The 15,672-nt window shown below is 49.9% G+C and overlaps 1 protein-coding gene across 1 annotated transcript in view; it reads left to right on the forward strand.

The window, feature by feature from the left end:
- LOC118219211 (protein piccolo-like) overlaps positions 1-15,672 on the forward strand; it is a 103,725-nt gene that overhangs the window by 38,252 nt on the left and 49,801 nt on the right. The window contains exons 6-8 of the mRNA XM_035402207.1: positions 396-7,587; positions 8,011-9,812; positions 11,726-13,916. Coding sequence (XP_035258098.1) covers positions 396-7,587; positions 8,011-9,812; positions 11,726-13,916 — 11,185 coding nt within the window. The remainder of the gene's footprint in view (positions 1-395; positions 7,588-8,010; positions 9,813-11,725; positions 13,917-15,672) is intronic.

Here is a 15,672-nt window from a genome sequence, read left to right on the forward strand (position 1 = left end):
AGTAGAACGAGTAAGTCTTCAGTAGTTTAGCAAATAAAGCCTAGTGGCTTAGTAGCTTAGCGACATTAGCCTTTAGACATTAGACGGTAGCCTGGAAGCAGAATGTGGTCTATGCCGAATCACACTGTAGCTACATCATTGTGGTACTTTGCCCACAGAAATATAAAGCCACAAATTCTGAAGTATGATGTGATAATATTATGCTGCGTACTTCATAATATAAGGGTTATTAAATGTATAAATGGATTTAGTACTAGTATCTTTCTGTGGTTACTGTTACTAAATGAATTAGTACATTTAATAAGTTTCATGTTAATTAAATGTATAATTAATTTGAATTGTGCTTAATTGTATCATGAAACAGTAAAAAATATTTCAAATTTTCTTTTTTACAGGAGAAAGGAGGTAAATCTGACACCTCGGGTTCTTCACAACAGAAGAGTCCTCAAGGCTTAAGCGACACAGGGTACTCATCTGAAGGTATCTCAGGGTCACTGGGCGAAATTCCCTCAGTTGTTCCAATAATGGAGAAAGAGCCATTGATTGAATCTGTCCAAAAGGATACTGTCAAACAAGACACAAGTCCGACAAGTCCCTCGGACCTAGCCAAGTTGGAGAGTACAATGCTTCCGATATTAGAAGCTCAGACATTCAGGACTAGGAAGGAAGATCCCTGCAGCACTTACGAAGCAGAGACCGAGCGACACAGGAAAAAAATATTACCAGTTTCCTCTGAATCGTACAGTTCAGGAGAAGAAGCACTTCAAACTGCCCGAGAGACGGATACATCTTTTGCGAAGGAGCCCGCTGGCGACTCGGTTGCCAGGAAGGAACGCAAGAAACTGCACGTGCTCACAGAAGCGGCGCCGGGGAGGAGGCAGCACTTCGACTCGGTTGACGACAGCAGCGAGAGCGAGCCGTCGCCCCAGCTGCAGAGGAGAAGGAGACTCAGCACCACGTCGTCCAGCAGTGAGGACTACAAAAAAGATAGTCCATGTTCCGGAGATGAGGAGGAGTTCATCCGGAAACAGATTATGGGGATGACCGCAGACGAGGAGCCGTCACCCTCAGATGAGGATAGTTACGTGCACGAGCAGATCAGGGAACAGGAGCAGCAACGGGAAGAAGAGGAGAGAAAAAGCGAAGAGAAAAGTGCATCCGAGAAATTACAACCTCTCGTCAGAAAGGGCAGCATTGGTCAGGAGGATGAGTCTACAAGACGTCACTTACTACCGGAGACCGAGGTGCCAGAGACCAAAACAGTGAGTCTAGAGGACCGGGAAAGCTTAAGTGAAGCCGAAGGCATGCGACACTTCAAGCCAATTGAGCTCAACAGTAAAGCAGCAGCTCTCGAGCGGCAGGCTACGGACGACGGGGACCAAGAAGTGGAGAGCCTCACCGAATCACCTGACGACAGGTCGAGGGGCGAGGGGTCGTCCAGTGTGCATGCATCTAGCTTCACGCCAGGGACGTCCCCCACCTCAGTGTCCTCGCTAGACGAGGACAGCGACAGCAGCCCGAGCCGCAAGAGAATGACCAGCGAGGGGAAGCACAGGAAATCCCGGCACAGACAGCACGGCCAGATGCTCCCAACCATCGAGGACTCGTCTGAAGAGGAAGAGATGCGAGAGGAAGAGGACCTTCTCAGGGAACAGGAAATGCAGCGGGAGATTGATCACCAGCAGGGGAAGAAGGGGAAAAAATCAAAGAGAGACAAAGAGGAGCTGCGGGCCCAGAGGAGACGAGAATATCCGAAAACACCGCCAAGCAATCTCTCTCCTATTGAGGATGCCTCGCCAACAGAAGAGCTGCGCCAGGCTGCGGAGATGGAAGAGCTCCACAAATCCTCTTGCTCTGACTACTCTCCAAGCATTGAGTCTGAACCAGAGGGGTTTGAAACAAGCCTCAGCCCTCTTGCGCAGAAAGACGACCAGCTGTCGACATCAACTTCAGCCTATTCTCCAACTGATGAGCCACCTGTGACCAAAGATACAACACAGAAAGTTTTAAAGAGCGCAGATGAAGCCTACGAGGAGCTAATGCAGAAAGCTAAAACTCTTGAAGGTGAGGAGATGGAACCACCACCGGAGATAGAACCACTTTACAGTGGCATGGTAATCGAAGACTACATGTATGAGTCATTAATTGAAGAGCAGGGCACTTTGGCAGAATGTGTGGCTGAGCAGCAAGACTCCAGCAAGATCTCGATTCAGCAGCCCTTGAAGAAACTCAGATCACCAGATGAAGTGTATGAAGATATGATGCAGAAAAGGAAAGAAATGATGCAAAAAGGACAGGAACTTCAACAAACACGGCCAATAAATGAAACTCCTGTGCTTGAGACAGTTTGCCCACCTGCTGTTTACGAAACTTGTTATGTTCCCATGCCTGCAAGTGACACAGCTTCCCCAGGAAAGGATGGAAAACCACTTTTAGATGCTGAGGCAGCATATGAGGAATTAATGAAACAGCAAAGAATGAATCGTACACATGGAAGCAGCCCAACCCAGCCGGTCTCTAATCAACATGATTCACCAGAGGTGATTGTGATTCCCTCAGGGGCTGCTGTTGAAGAGGTTCAAGAAGAATCCATAGTGTCAATTCCAGTTATTGCTCAAGAGCCTAGTGTTGAGACATCGATTGTTTCTTCTGATGCTGTAATCCACAGATCCCTCTATCCCATTCCTGACCTGAAAATTACGCAGTGTTCCTCTGGGGAAGAGGATATTGAAGAAGAGAACAGTTTTGATCAAGAAGAGGAGCCAGTTTCTTCATCCGACATTCCACAAGCCAGTCAAACTGTAGTCAAAGAACAACCATCACCTGAAAGCTCTGTACCTACAGCAGAACCAGGAGATGGTGCTGCTGACCAAGAACTAATATCAGTTGTTAGTGAAGTTCCACAGCCACAGGAGACTCCAGCTCTTGCTCCTACTCCAACTCCAGCCAAGGCTTCTGTTGCTGCTCCAGCTCCAACTCCTTCTCCACCTCCAGCTGCAGCTCCAACTCCTGCTCCAGCTCCACCTCCAGCTGCAGCTCCAACTCCTGCTCCAGCTCCACCTCCAGCTGCAGCTCCAACTCATGCTCCAGCTCCACCTCCAGCTGCAGCTCCAAGCCCTGCTCCACCTCCAGCTGCAGCTCCAACTCCTGCTCCAGCTCAACCTCCAGCTGTAGCTCCAAGTCCTGCTCCACCTCCAGCTGCAGCTCCAAGTCCTGCGCCACCTCCAGCTGCAGCTCCACGTCCTGCTCCACCTCCAGCTGCAGCTCCAAGCCCTGCTCCAGCTCCACCTCCAGCTCCAACTCCTGCTCCAGCTCTACCTTCAGCTCCAACTCCTGCTCCAGCTCAACCTCCAGCTGTAGCTAAAACTCCTGCTCCACCTCCAGCTGCAGCTCCAAGACCTGCTCCACCTTCAGCTGCAGCTCCAAGTCCTGCTCCAGCTCCAGCTGCAGCTTCAGCTCCTGCTCCAGCTCAACCTCCAGCTGTAGCTATAACTCCTGCTGCAGCTCCAACTCCTGCTCCACCTCCAGCTGCAGCTCCACCTCCAAGTCCTGCTCCACCTCCAGCTGCAGCTCCAAGCCCTGCTCCACCTCCAGCTGCAGCTCCAAGTCCTGCTCCACCTCCAGCTGCAGCTCCAAGCCCTGCTCCACCTCCAGCTACTGCTCCATCACCAACTCCACCTCCAGCTGCAGCTCCACCTCCTGCTACTGCTACAACTCCAGCTACTGCTCCACCTCCAGCTGTAACTCCAGCCATAGCATCTGCTCCAACACCAGCACTAACTCAAAGCCCAGCTCTTATTTCAAAGCCTGTGTCAGTTGTTAATGAAGTTCCACAGCCTAAAGCAACTCTGGAGTCGGTTGTAAATGCTTCAACTCTGGTTTCAGAACAAACATCTTTTGTTTGTGATATTCCAGAGCCACGACACAGTCCAGTTGAGATCGTAACCACATCTCCCATCTCAGTAACTTCAACTCCAGTTTCAACTCCAGATAAAATTTCTGCTGTGTCTGACATTCAGCAGTCAAGGCCTGTTCCAGATCAAGGTCCTGTGCAAGTTTCAGCTCCAGCCTCTTGTTCGGTTCCAAGGTCAGAGTCAGTTGCAGTACCAGTCCCTGTTTTAGTTCCAACTCTTCCTGAAGCTGCAGTCACCTCAGATACAGATTCAGAGTCAATTTCTGTTGTTTGTGAAGTTCCACTGAGAGAGGTCACTGTAGATATAATAACAGCACCAGTTGCACCTCCAGTTCCAGTTCCAGAACCAGTCTCAGCTCCAATCACTGTCAGGGTTCCGAGTACAGAACCAGTTTCAACTCCAGTCCATGTTTCAGTTCTGATTCCAGAGCCAGTTCCTGTCATGGTTCCAGTTCCAGGACCTGTTTCAGTTCCAGTTCATGTTTCAGCTCCAGTTCCAGGACCAGTTTCAGCTGCACTTCCTGTCATTGTCCCAACTGCACAAACAGTACCAGCTCAAATCCCTGCTCCAGTTTCAGTATCAGAACCAGTTTCAGCTCCAGTCCATGTTGCAGTTCCAATTCCAGAACCAGATGCAGTTCCCGAACCAGTTTCAGCTGCAGTCCCTGTCATTATCCCAACTGCACAAACAGTACCAGCTCAAATCCCTGCTCCAGTTTCAGTATCAGAACCAGTTTCAGCTTCAGTCCATGTTGCAGTTCCAATTCCAGAACCAGATGCAGTTCCCGAACCAGTTTCAGCTGCAGTCCCTGTCATTATCCCAACTGGACAAACAGTATCAGCTCAAATCCCTGCTCCAGTTTCAGTATCAGAACCAGTTTCAGCTCCAGTCCATGTTGCAGTTCCAATTCCAGAACCAGATGCAGTTCCCGAACCAGTTTCAGCTGCCCTTCCTGTCATTATCCCAACTGCACAAACAGTATCAGCTCAAATCCCTGCTCCAGTTGTCATTCCAGAACCAGCTTCAGTTCCGCTCTCTGCTATGGGTCAAACTGCCGAATCAGTTTCAGCTCCAGCTATTGTTTCAGCCACACCTCCCGCCTCTGTTTCAGAACCTTCTCCAGTTCCCCCAGCTGAAATCATAGCACCCTGTCCCCCACCACAGCCACCTTTGACTACATCAATCACTTTGCCACAAACAGTTACAAAAATCCCAGTGGCAGTGGCTATCCCATATGTTGCCCCAGCAAGTTCCATGACATCAACACCCTCCCTGCCTATAGAAACTGTGGTTGTGGACATCCAACCTAAGATGGAGGATTCCCTCCTGTCTCAGTTTTCAGTTTCTGAGACATCTGTTACTCTGCCTTTACCAGTGACTGTTTCAAGTATAATCTCTGCTGCACCAGTAGCTCTCTCTGTTTCCCCACCTGAAATGCAGACTGCTCAAGGACATGTGGTTATTTCAGTGCCTAGCGTAGATAGTATTTCTGTGATTGCCCATGCAACACAAGATATAGTGGCCAGTGCTGTATCAGTGGCAGCTGCTTGTCCTGTGATTGAAGCTACAAGTCAGATCAGTTCGACACTTCCTCCTCTTAGTTCATTTTCAGACTCTACACCTACTGCTGTTGTGAGTGTTCCACCAATACCTACTTTACCTCAATATGCTCCTGTTGTGTCTAGTGTAGTATCCGCCACTGTTTCAGCCAGTGTCTCTACAACTCAGCCACTAACATCTGCCCCACAAGTACCCCCCAAACCTCTAGCCCTGCTCAGAACCTCATCTCAGGAAAAGGTGGACATATCTATCATAGCTTGTCCCCCTCCACCTCCACCGCCTCCACCCTTACCCCCTCCTACCCTACCTAAGCCAGCCCTCTACCCACAGAAGCCTCCATTCGGCACCCCTCAGGTATTTTCATCTGCTGTGGCAGTGCCTGTTTCAACAACGATGACAGCGGCTCAAGTAACAGTAACGACCACAGGCCCAACAGCAGTAAAAATTTCGACAGGCCCTACTTACAAGCCGACCGTACCCCCTCCCGTACCGCCAAAACCTGCAACCATTCCCGCTGGTTTGATTTTCAGTCACAAACCAGGGGAAACTGTGAGACCTCCGGTTGCTCCAAAGCCAGTCGCAGCCCAGCAGATGATCACAGTGTCACAGGCAGGACCTGTAGCCCCAGTACGTACCAGTGACATGACCCTGAATCTGAGCGCACTTCCAGAATGCAGGCTGAGTGCCACATCACCCAGATCTCCTTTGTCCCCCAGATACGCCAGCTCTCTCCATGAAACTTATGTGGTCATCACGTTACCATCGGAGCCTGGTACTCCCATCGAAGGCATTATGACCCAAGCTCCCACAAGTCCAGCCGCAGTGTCCCCATCAAAACAGCAGCCGCAGTCGGCGCCTGCAGCCCCAGTAGCTTTCACTCAGTATACAAAATCAGTGGAGAGCCAAGAAATACAGGGATCGGAGAAAGTTCTTTCGAGCATGAGTCATGTCTATTCCTCCATTTCGACTGCAGCGCAGCCCGCTGAAACTCTGCCCAGCCTTGTCGCCCAGGTCGTAACCACGGAGGTCCAAAGAACCACGGTGTCTGTTGTCCGTGAAAGACTGCCTGGGACGCCCCCGTCTCCGGCAACAAGAGCAGACAGCGTTGCCATCGCCATTCCCCCAGAAACTGCAAAAATCCCGCCAAAGCCGAAAGAGAATGGGAGGATGTACTACTCTTCAGATGTTGTTGATCTTCGAACCTTGAGGCTCAATGTCGAAATGACTGATAAAGGGTTGGATCTATCTGCCCCGAATTCAAGACGACAGTCTTTCTCCAGCGACAGCAGTGGGCGCCAGACAAGTGCAGTGCAGCCAGCGGTGGTGAACCTCAGTGCGGAGTCCGTGCCGGCTCCAACTCTGTCTGTGGTGACTGATAGCATTACCATTGTTACTTGTACGGCCACAATAGCTTACAATAATGGCGCTGCTGATAGGCCGCTGGATCTTGGACATGTCGGGTCTACGTTAATGCCTCTTCAGCTCACAACATCCAAGCCATTTGAGCCAGTTTCCCAGATAATATATAGAGCTTTAGATTCCCAGCCCACACCTGTTTCCAATGCAGATGCCCCCATTAATCTGTCTTTTGGAGCCATGACAAATTTGGAACATCTGGGGGCGCCTGTGACAGTTGCCCCAGCCAGCCTAACCAATGGCATCAGTCTTCCTTCACGTGTAGAGGCGGGGCTAGTTGGGGCCATAGACCTGACCACATCAAAGCCTCTTGAAACTATGGTTGCTGGTGATGGGTCTAATTCAGCTGTGGTAAGCAGCATCATTGAAGACGACGGCAAGCCTGTGGACCTTACAGCCGGGAGACGTGTTATTTGCTGTGATGTGGTGTACAGTCTTCCTTTTGTAGGGAGCTGTGGAACACAGCAACCGCCAATCACGCTATCCGAAGACCACCTTGGCTACAAAGATGATAGTTATCAGTACGATCACACCGGCACCTGTGGTACTAATGGTTCCGATGGCGCGGCACCCTCCATCTCTGAAAATAATTTAGGAGAGTCTGGGTTATTGTTCTGCAAAAACAAAAACGGTTATGGCTATCCGAATGGAGCCACGGAGGGTGCAGTGGACTTGACTGCTGGGAAGATGTCCGCAGGTCAGTATGAGGGGATGGTGGCGGATCTGTCTTTGAAATACCCTTTTGAATTGCTGCCACTCATCCCTGGTTGATACCTGTGACTCTTTTGAATTTTTTTCTTTTTGTGTTGTGTCTATTTTTGTCTATTTTGAAAATGAATCAGTGTATGCATTGGTATCAATGTAATTTTTGTTTTCCTTTTTTCTTTTTTCCTTTTTGTACACAGATGCGTGCATGTGCCTGCGTGTTATTCCACAGTGTTTTGGCTTTGCTTCCTGCTAACTACACAACGCTGGAGGTTTTTTTTTTTTTTTTTTTTTTTTTTTTTGCATGCTTTCTGATTTGTTTTCTTTCCTCTGGATGGGCATGGTTTTTCAGTCAGTCTACAGTTGTACATATGTCATATTTTAAGGACTGAGGTATATTTGTGAACCTTTGCAGGTGAAATTATGGACTACTCAAGCAAGGGTGCAGGAGCCTATTCTGGAATGACCATTCCTCAATATTCCCAAGCCAGAATCACTCCTACTGTGGGAACACACTTTGGTGTAAATAGTGTCCTCAGGTCCTCAAATGGGGTGGTGTACTCTTCCATAGCCGCACCAGTTCCATCCACATATGCAATCACTACCCAGCCAGGATCACTATTTAGTACAACATACAACGCCTTGCCAGGAATGCACGCTCATGACACTGTGCCAGCAGCACCTCTGGAAGACCAGACCCTTTCACAGTCCTACAGTTTCTTACCCACTGCAGCCTCAGTGCAAGAACAATCTGTCAGCCAAGAGATGGGCGGGATGTCTGCGGCGTTCCCCCAGCTGCTTCCCGCCGGGACGTCGCTCCACGACGCGTACACGGACGCGTCGCTGGAGGCCATAGCTGCGTCGCTGGAGGCCTTGGCCTCTCCGCTGATGGCGGACGACGCGCAGCAGCAGTACCAGATGGAGCGAGACTTCCTGGAGCTGGAGAAGATGAAGCAGTTCCGACTGGCCGAGGAGCTGGAGTGGGAGCGGCTGGAGATCCAGAGGTTCCGCGAGCACGAGCAGCTGCTCGTCCAGAAGGAGCTGGAGGAGCTGCAGTCAATGAAGCAGCAGCTCCTCCTGCAGCAGGAGGAGGAGCACCAGGCCCACCTGCTGATGCAGCAGGAGACCTACGCCCAGCAGCAGCTCCAGCTGGAGCAGATCCAGCAGCTCCAGCAACAACTCCAGCAGCAGCTGGAGGAGCAGAAAATGAGACACTTGTACCCATATGGCTATGAACCGTCGGAAGGAGGCTCACTCACTGGCTCCGAGCAGGTGCCCCTGGACCAGCAGTACGTAGCGGGAGACAACGGGCAGTACTGGCCGGTGCAGGACGACGCCACCACGTCATCCTCAGCCACCGGCCTCGAACTGCAGCAGAACACCACCTGGTACACGGTTCCCACGGAGGGAGTCGCCCACTACATCACCAGCTTGCCAAGCTCAACCGAAACACCACAGAACGAGAACCAAAGGCATCTGCAGGTCGCCCAAAGGGCGACCACGGTTCCCAACAAGAAGATCGTAGACAGCGGGGTTCAGACCGACGAGGAGGATGGCACGGAGAAGGCCTACTCCGGACGGAAGAGGAGGAACAAGAAGAGCGTGGACTCCAGTGTCCAGACAGACGATGAGGACCAGGATGACTGGGATATCCCCGCGAGGAGCAGGCGTAGGTCACGCTCCAGCAAGCAGGGATCCAAGGTCTCCAGCATCGCCATCCAGACTGTTGCCGAGATCTCAGTGCAGACGGATCCTTCCGGAACTATCAAAAGGCCATCGGTCAAGGCTCAGTTTGACACCAAGCTGGAGATCGGAAGGCACGGCTCCTCGTTAGAAAGGACCTACAGAGGAGGCAGTGCAACCTGCCAGGCAGACACGGGCTCTGGCACGTCGTCTCCCGAGAAGGATAGGAGGCGGCCCACCCCCTTAGAGATCGGCTACAGCACCCACCTGAAGGCTGACTCCTCCCTCCAAGTCGCGCCTTCCCCTCCCAAGTCCCCCAAAGTGCTGTACTCGCCCATCTCACCCCTGTCCCCGAGCAAATCGATAGAAAGAGCTCAATATGATAAATCCGTCGGGGAAGTGAGCCCCCAGAAAATGTTGACTGCGGATCCGTCTAAGCCCCCTCAAGGACGGACGATGAAGGCCACGCAACGCTCCCAGAGTCCTGCAGAGGAGAGGGCTGGGGCTGGTTTCCAGTACGCCGACATTTACTCAGTGAGTACCTTCGCGGCATCAACGTGTTGATTCTGTGACGTTACGTTAAAAATGGTTGTTAAAAGTGTGAATAATTCCCTAGCATACAACTGCTGTACAAAACAACGTGATGTGTGTTAAGCTTATTATTGTTGTTGTTATTGTTACATTCATATATTATTCAGTTGAATTTACAAGAACAACATGTAATAGCCGTCTTCCTTTTCAGACTGCACGCACTTGAACTTTTATTAAGCTCTGAATGCACCACCGTTTTCTGCCAGTGCTATATCACGCCTACCTCCCTTCTGGTTTAACAGACAGAATGGGTGTGGAAATGTTCTTGCAAAGTCTTGCCTCTTGCAGTTAAGACAGTCAGATTGGGTTTAAAACCTCAGCTTCACGTCTCTGAAGTCCGGGCAGTAACTCAAGTGTGACTGATACTGTCTTGAGATAAAAAAAATCAAGAAAAGTTCAGGTAACTCAATGTGGCGCTCTAAATCTAAGCTTCACTGAAATATGTTTATGGCCTTACTTTTTCTGATGAATATAGGATCCCATTTATCTCTGCGTGCACACGGTCCACTGACTCAATACATCTTATACATCTAATACATACATCCAGCCATTTCAAAAAATATATGGCTTTCATCTATAGGTTTTCTGTGCACTCACCGTGAATGTTACTTTGCTTAACGCTGTCAGCACTTTTCAGGGTAACACCTCTGCTGATCAGATATTCCCTTTTAAATGTAGGTCATTATTGTTGGGTGCTTTAAGTGTACTCCTAAGGAAATTTAAGGATTTTTTATTCCTGTTTTTTGTGTACCTTCTGCAGTTGTTCTTATATTCTTTTTTAACTGTTGTAGTGCAGTGAGAGGTGTTTCACAGTCTTTTTAAACAGACATTGATGTTTCACATTTTTGTAGATGAATTTGCTTTTAATTTACTTTTTTAATTATTAAATTGTCACTGTCCGAAAGCACAGGAATTGGATGATGATGTTACAACAGCAGCAATTTATTTGGTTATTTGAAAAATTCTATGCATACTCATCATACACAGGGCCCACATGTAGTATTAAACAAAGTTACTTTTTTTAAACAAAGTTGCTTTCTGTCATTACAGCCATTTGCATATTACTGTTAATGACATTGTCATAATGGTCAATTGATGCTATTCACTTGTTGGCATGAAATTATATTATATATCAAACCCTGGGGATTGTGTGAGAATGGAGAAAATTAATGTTGCTTTTAGAGTTTGAAAAAGCTTCACACAGCTGGAGAGAAATGGAGGATATTGTCTGATTTTCCATTATGGTGACCCTCTCTGGTCATGTAGAAATCAGTTTCCTGCCCGAAATGATTTTGAGTTTGGAGCAAGTTTCTCCTACATATAAACAACAACAAAAAAAACCAATTGCTGAGCTTGAAGGAAATTCATTCCCAAGACAAGGGATTTCATTAAAATTTTTTACCCTTATAAAAGTATCTTATAGGTAACTTTCAATGCTAATTATTTGGAATATTTTATCATCATCTATGAATCAGGCAAGGGTGAAACAGTTTCTGTTTTGCTAAATATTTCTGCTTTATCTTAATTGTGTTTTTACTTTATCAGTAAAACACATTAGCAAAAATGAATATACTTTAAGAAATATAAACTGATAAAATGGCCCAGGAATCATTCCTGTTCTTGTTAGATGAGCTAAATATTTATTATTAATTAAATGTTATGTTTAATTCCCTGCAGACCATCAGCATATTCAAAATGAAAATGTGTGTTTGAAAAAACAAACACAGTTTAATTCTATCCATTAAAATGACAGTTTGAGAAGTTTCTCCGGGGACTTAAGCAATAGTTTCTCAGGGCTCTTGTTTTTCAGAGGAACGGTTCAGTCTGGCTCTCATGTCTTTTCTTCCTTCGCTCAGAGCAAAGGTTCGCAGAGCAGCACTCCGTCGGGCACTCAGAAGAAAGTGAAACGCACCCTCCCGAACCCGCCGCCGGAGGACGACGCCGCCGGCAGCCAATCGGGATACAGCACGGGCTCCGCCCGCCGGCGCCTGTGCAGGAACACCACCATCGCCCGGGCCAAGATCCTGCAGGACATCGACCGGGAGCTGGACCTGGTGGAGCGGGAGTCCTCCAAGCTCCGCAAGAAGCAGGCCGAGCTGGACGAGGAGGAGAAGGAGATCGACGCCAAGCTGCGCTACCTGGAGATGGGCATCAACCGGAGGAAGGAGGCCCTGCTGAAGGAGAGGGAGAAGCGGGAGAGGGCCTACCTGCAGGGCGTGGCCGAGGAGCGGGACTACATGTCCGACAGCGAGGTCAGCAACATCCGGGAGCCCCGGGGCGGGAACGGGCACGGGCGCGAGAGGCCCAGGACGGCGCCACAGTCCGAGCTCAACCAGTTCATCCCGCCGCACACCCAGAACGAGGCCCGGTACGGCCAGTCGGAGGGTCCCTACGCCCAGTACCCCTACGCCCCGCAGACCCAGGCCGCTGCCACGCAGTACTCCCAGCAGACCCTCTACCAACCCTCCCTCTACCACCAGCAGGTGTCCCCGTACCAGTCCCAGTCCGTCTACTCCTCGGTGCCCACTCTCTCTTACCCCCAGAGCTCCCACCAGCCGTCCCAGCAGCAGGGCTACCAGCACTCCTCCCAAATGCTCCTCCTGCAGCAGAAGGCCCGGCAGGCCACTCTGTCCGACCTGGAGCCCAAGATCACCACCAACTACGAGGTCATCCGCAGCCAGCCCCTCATGATGGGCTCTTCCTCGGCCGACCCCGGCTACGGCATGGCGCACCTGGGCGGGGGCAAGTACGGCGGGCTGGACCTGAGGCTGGGCCTGGAGGAGCGGGGCAGCATGGCCAGCAGCCCCATGTCCAGCATCTCGGCCGACTCCTTCTACGCCGACATCGACCACCACAGGAACTACGTCCTCATCGACGACATCGGCGAGCTCACCAAGGGCTCGGCGGGGCTCTCCTCCGGCTTCTCCATCCCGGACAAGGACCTGGCCAAGGCCGACCGGCTCCTGCGGGCCGCCGAGGTGCGACGCGCTGCCGAGGTAGCCGACTTCCTGGGGCCCTTGCAGACGTCGTCCAGGCTCCACCCCTACGGCAAAGGAGAGGAGGACTCCATGGAGGAGCCCTACGAGCTGAAGCTGCTCAAGCAGCAGATCAAGCAGGAGTTCCGGCGGGGCGCCGAGGGGCTGGACCACTTGACCGGCCTGCCGCACTACTACCCCGGTGAGAGCGGCTACAGGCACTTCCCCAAGGCGGAGAAGTACAGCATCGGCAGGCTGACCCTGGAGAAGCAGGCGGCCAAGCAGCTCCCCGCCTCCGTGCTCTACCAGAAACAGGCCAAGCACAAAAAGGCCCTGATGGACCCCAAGGTCACCAAGTTCTCCCCCATCCAAGAGAGCCGAGACCTGGAGCCGGACTACGGCAGCTACCTGGGGTCCAGTGCCTCCTCGGTCAGCGCGCTGTCCTCCAGGGCGAGGCTGCTGCAGGACGAAATCACCTTCGGCCTGAGGAAGAACATCGCCGAGCAGCAGAAGTACCTGGGCTCCACCCTGGGGGCCAACCTGGCCCACTCCCTGAACCTGGGCCAGACGCTCAACCTGGGCCCGACCGTGCGCTCCTCCCTGGTGGACGACGGCACGTACCCCAGCGGTAGCAGGTCCAGGCCCTCCTCCAGGCCCTCCTCCGTCTATGGCCTCGACCTCTCCATCAAGAGGGACGCGTCCAGCTCCTCCCTGAGGCTGAAGCCGGACGGGGAGCCCCTGGACGCCTCCTTCGGCGCGGCCCCCGCGACGGCGAGAGTCAAGCCGACCAGCCTCCCCATCAGCCAGAGCCGGGGGCGCATCCCGATCGTGGCGCAGAACTCCGAGGAGGAGAGCCCCCTGAGTCCCGTGGGCCAGCCCATGGGCATGGCGCGGGCGTCCGCCGGGCCCCTCCCGCCCATATCTGCGGACTCCAGGGACCAGTTTGGCTCCAGCCACTCCCTCCCTGAGGTCCAGCAGCATATGAGAGAGGAGTCCCGGACCCGCGGGACCTACGACCGGGACGTCGCCTTCATGATGGACGACCTGCAGGGGGCGATGTCGGACAGCGAAGGTAACCTGAGCCCCGGTGCTCCCCCCCCCCCCCGCTTCCGCTCTGGGGGTCTGCCCTCACTGCATGCGGCCTGACTGCGACTCCTGTCCACGCACTATAAGTTTCCTTTTATTTCCTTTTCTCTTCTTTTTGTTTTTGTTTTTGTTTTTGTTTGTGTCTTGTTCTGCTTCCGTTCGCCGTCTATGACTGTAACCGTTTTCTTCTTACCTGCGTTCTGTTTGCCCTCGATGCACGCTCTGGTCTGTAGTCTTTTCTTTTCATTTAGCCTTTTTACGACGCGCTTTCTGTATATCGCTCCTTGTGTTTGTGCGACCTTCTCGCCGAATGTACTTGTATGTGTCGTTTCTCTGTGACTTGCATGTCGAGTTGTTTGAAAAATAATATTTAATTGTAGATTTTAGTCTTACATAAGCGAATCACTTGAAACTACAAATATACAGCACTGGCTATGAAAGAAGTTTGTGTCTGTGACATACCTTTCTGCTTTCTTATCAGAAATTGTACAATGTAAGAAGTGCCTCTGGGACATGTTTTAAAACACAGGAATTAAAGTTTTTAGTTTTTTCGCCCGTGAGTTGAAGATGCATATTTTACTTTAATATTCAAGGTAAAGGTCTTCATATTCACAGAAATCAAATCGACCTGTTTTGAGCAAAAAAGATCAGTTGTTGTGCTTTAAACATTCATACTGTTCAGTAATAACTGGGTGATGACATTTCGCAAAAATGCTTTATGTCTTGAGTTGAAATATTGACCTTTCAAAATTCAAAAAGTAAATCCTGCAGTGAATGTTCCAAAGTTGCAGTGCATTAAATTTTGGAAGAAAAGGCGAAAAACTTAAACATTCATTGTCTGTTTTATCTGGGTGCAGCCAGAAGCTGACTGAAAGAGAATAATAGACACATTAAAGCACCACACTGCATAACTATCCCAATGACATTTTAAACATACCCACACAAACCATTATTTCGAAGGTTGTGTTCTTTCTCATTGAGAAATGGATTTGCCTTTAGGAAGGCAGGTCAACACTCTTTTAAGTTTTAAGTATCCTCAGCTTTTGCCTGAGGCATCAGAGGTTTTTTTTTTTGCTTTTTAAAGGTACTGTATGCAATATTAACTCTCAGTAAACAGCACAGTGACTATCTCTTTGTAGAGGCAAAGCTGATTGCATTCAGGTTTTGAATATGCATGTAATTCATATTCCAATATGTGTTTTGCCCTTACAGCACACGTTTCTTCCAATGATAGAAATGGTCCGGTTTTCTGAAAAGACCTTTTGCACATTATATTGTGATATGCTAATCTGGTGTCTATGTTGATTTCGGATAGCACAATTTACAGTACTTAGGTTAGGTCTGACAGCTGTTAATTGCAAGGGTGGTCTTACCTGTAGACTTGTATTTATTTGTTTGTTTAGGCTGTTATTCTTAAAATAGTATAGTCCTGTTGATTTAATTAAGACCGATTTTGCTTTGAATATTTTCGGGTTTTCAAGATTTTTATAGTCAGACTTTTACAGTCATAAGTTTTTGCCGTACACATTACTAGCATGTGTCAATGCTCCCCCTCATTGTTTACTTGTATAACGTCCTGATTATGTAACTATACCACTTCTTCCATAAATGCATGGCTGTGTATGTAAGACCCTGTGTGGTTCAGTTTGAATAAATCAACAACAATTTGCATGTCTTTGAGTTTTCATAGAGACGGTGTGCACAACTTTGCAAGACGAACGAACGCATAAAATATTTATAAT

Source organism: Anguilla anguilla, chromosome 19 (genome assembly GCF_013347855.1).
Source record: "Anguilla anguilla isolate fAngAng1 chromosome 19, fAngAng1.pri, whole genome shotgun sequence".
In the NCBI taxonomy this organism is placed as follows: domain Eukaryota; kingdom Metazoa; phylum Chordata; class Actinopteri; order Anguilliformes; family Anguillidae; genus Anguilla; species Anguilla anguilla.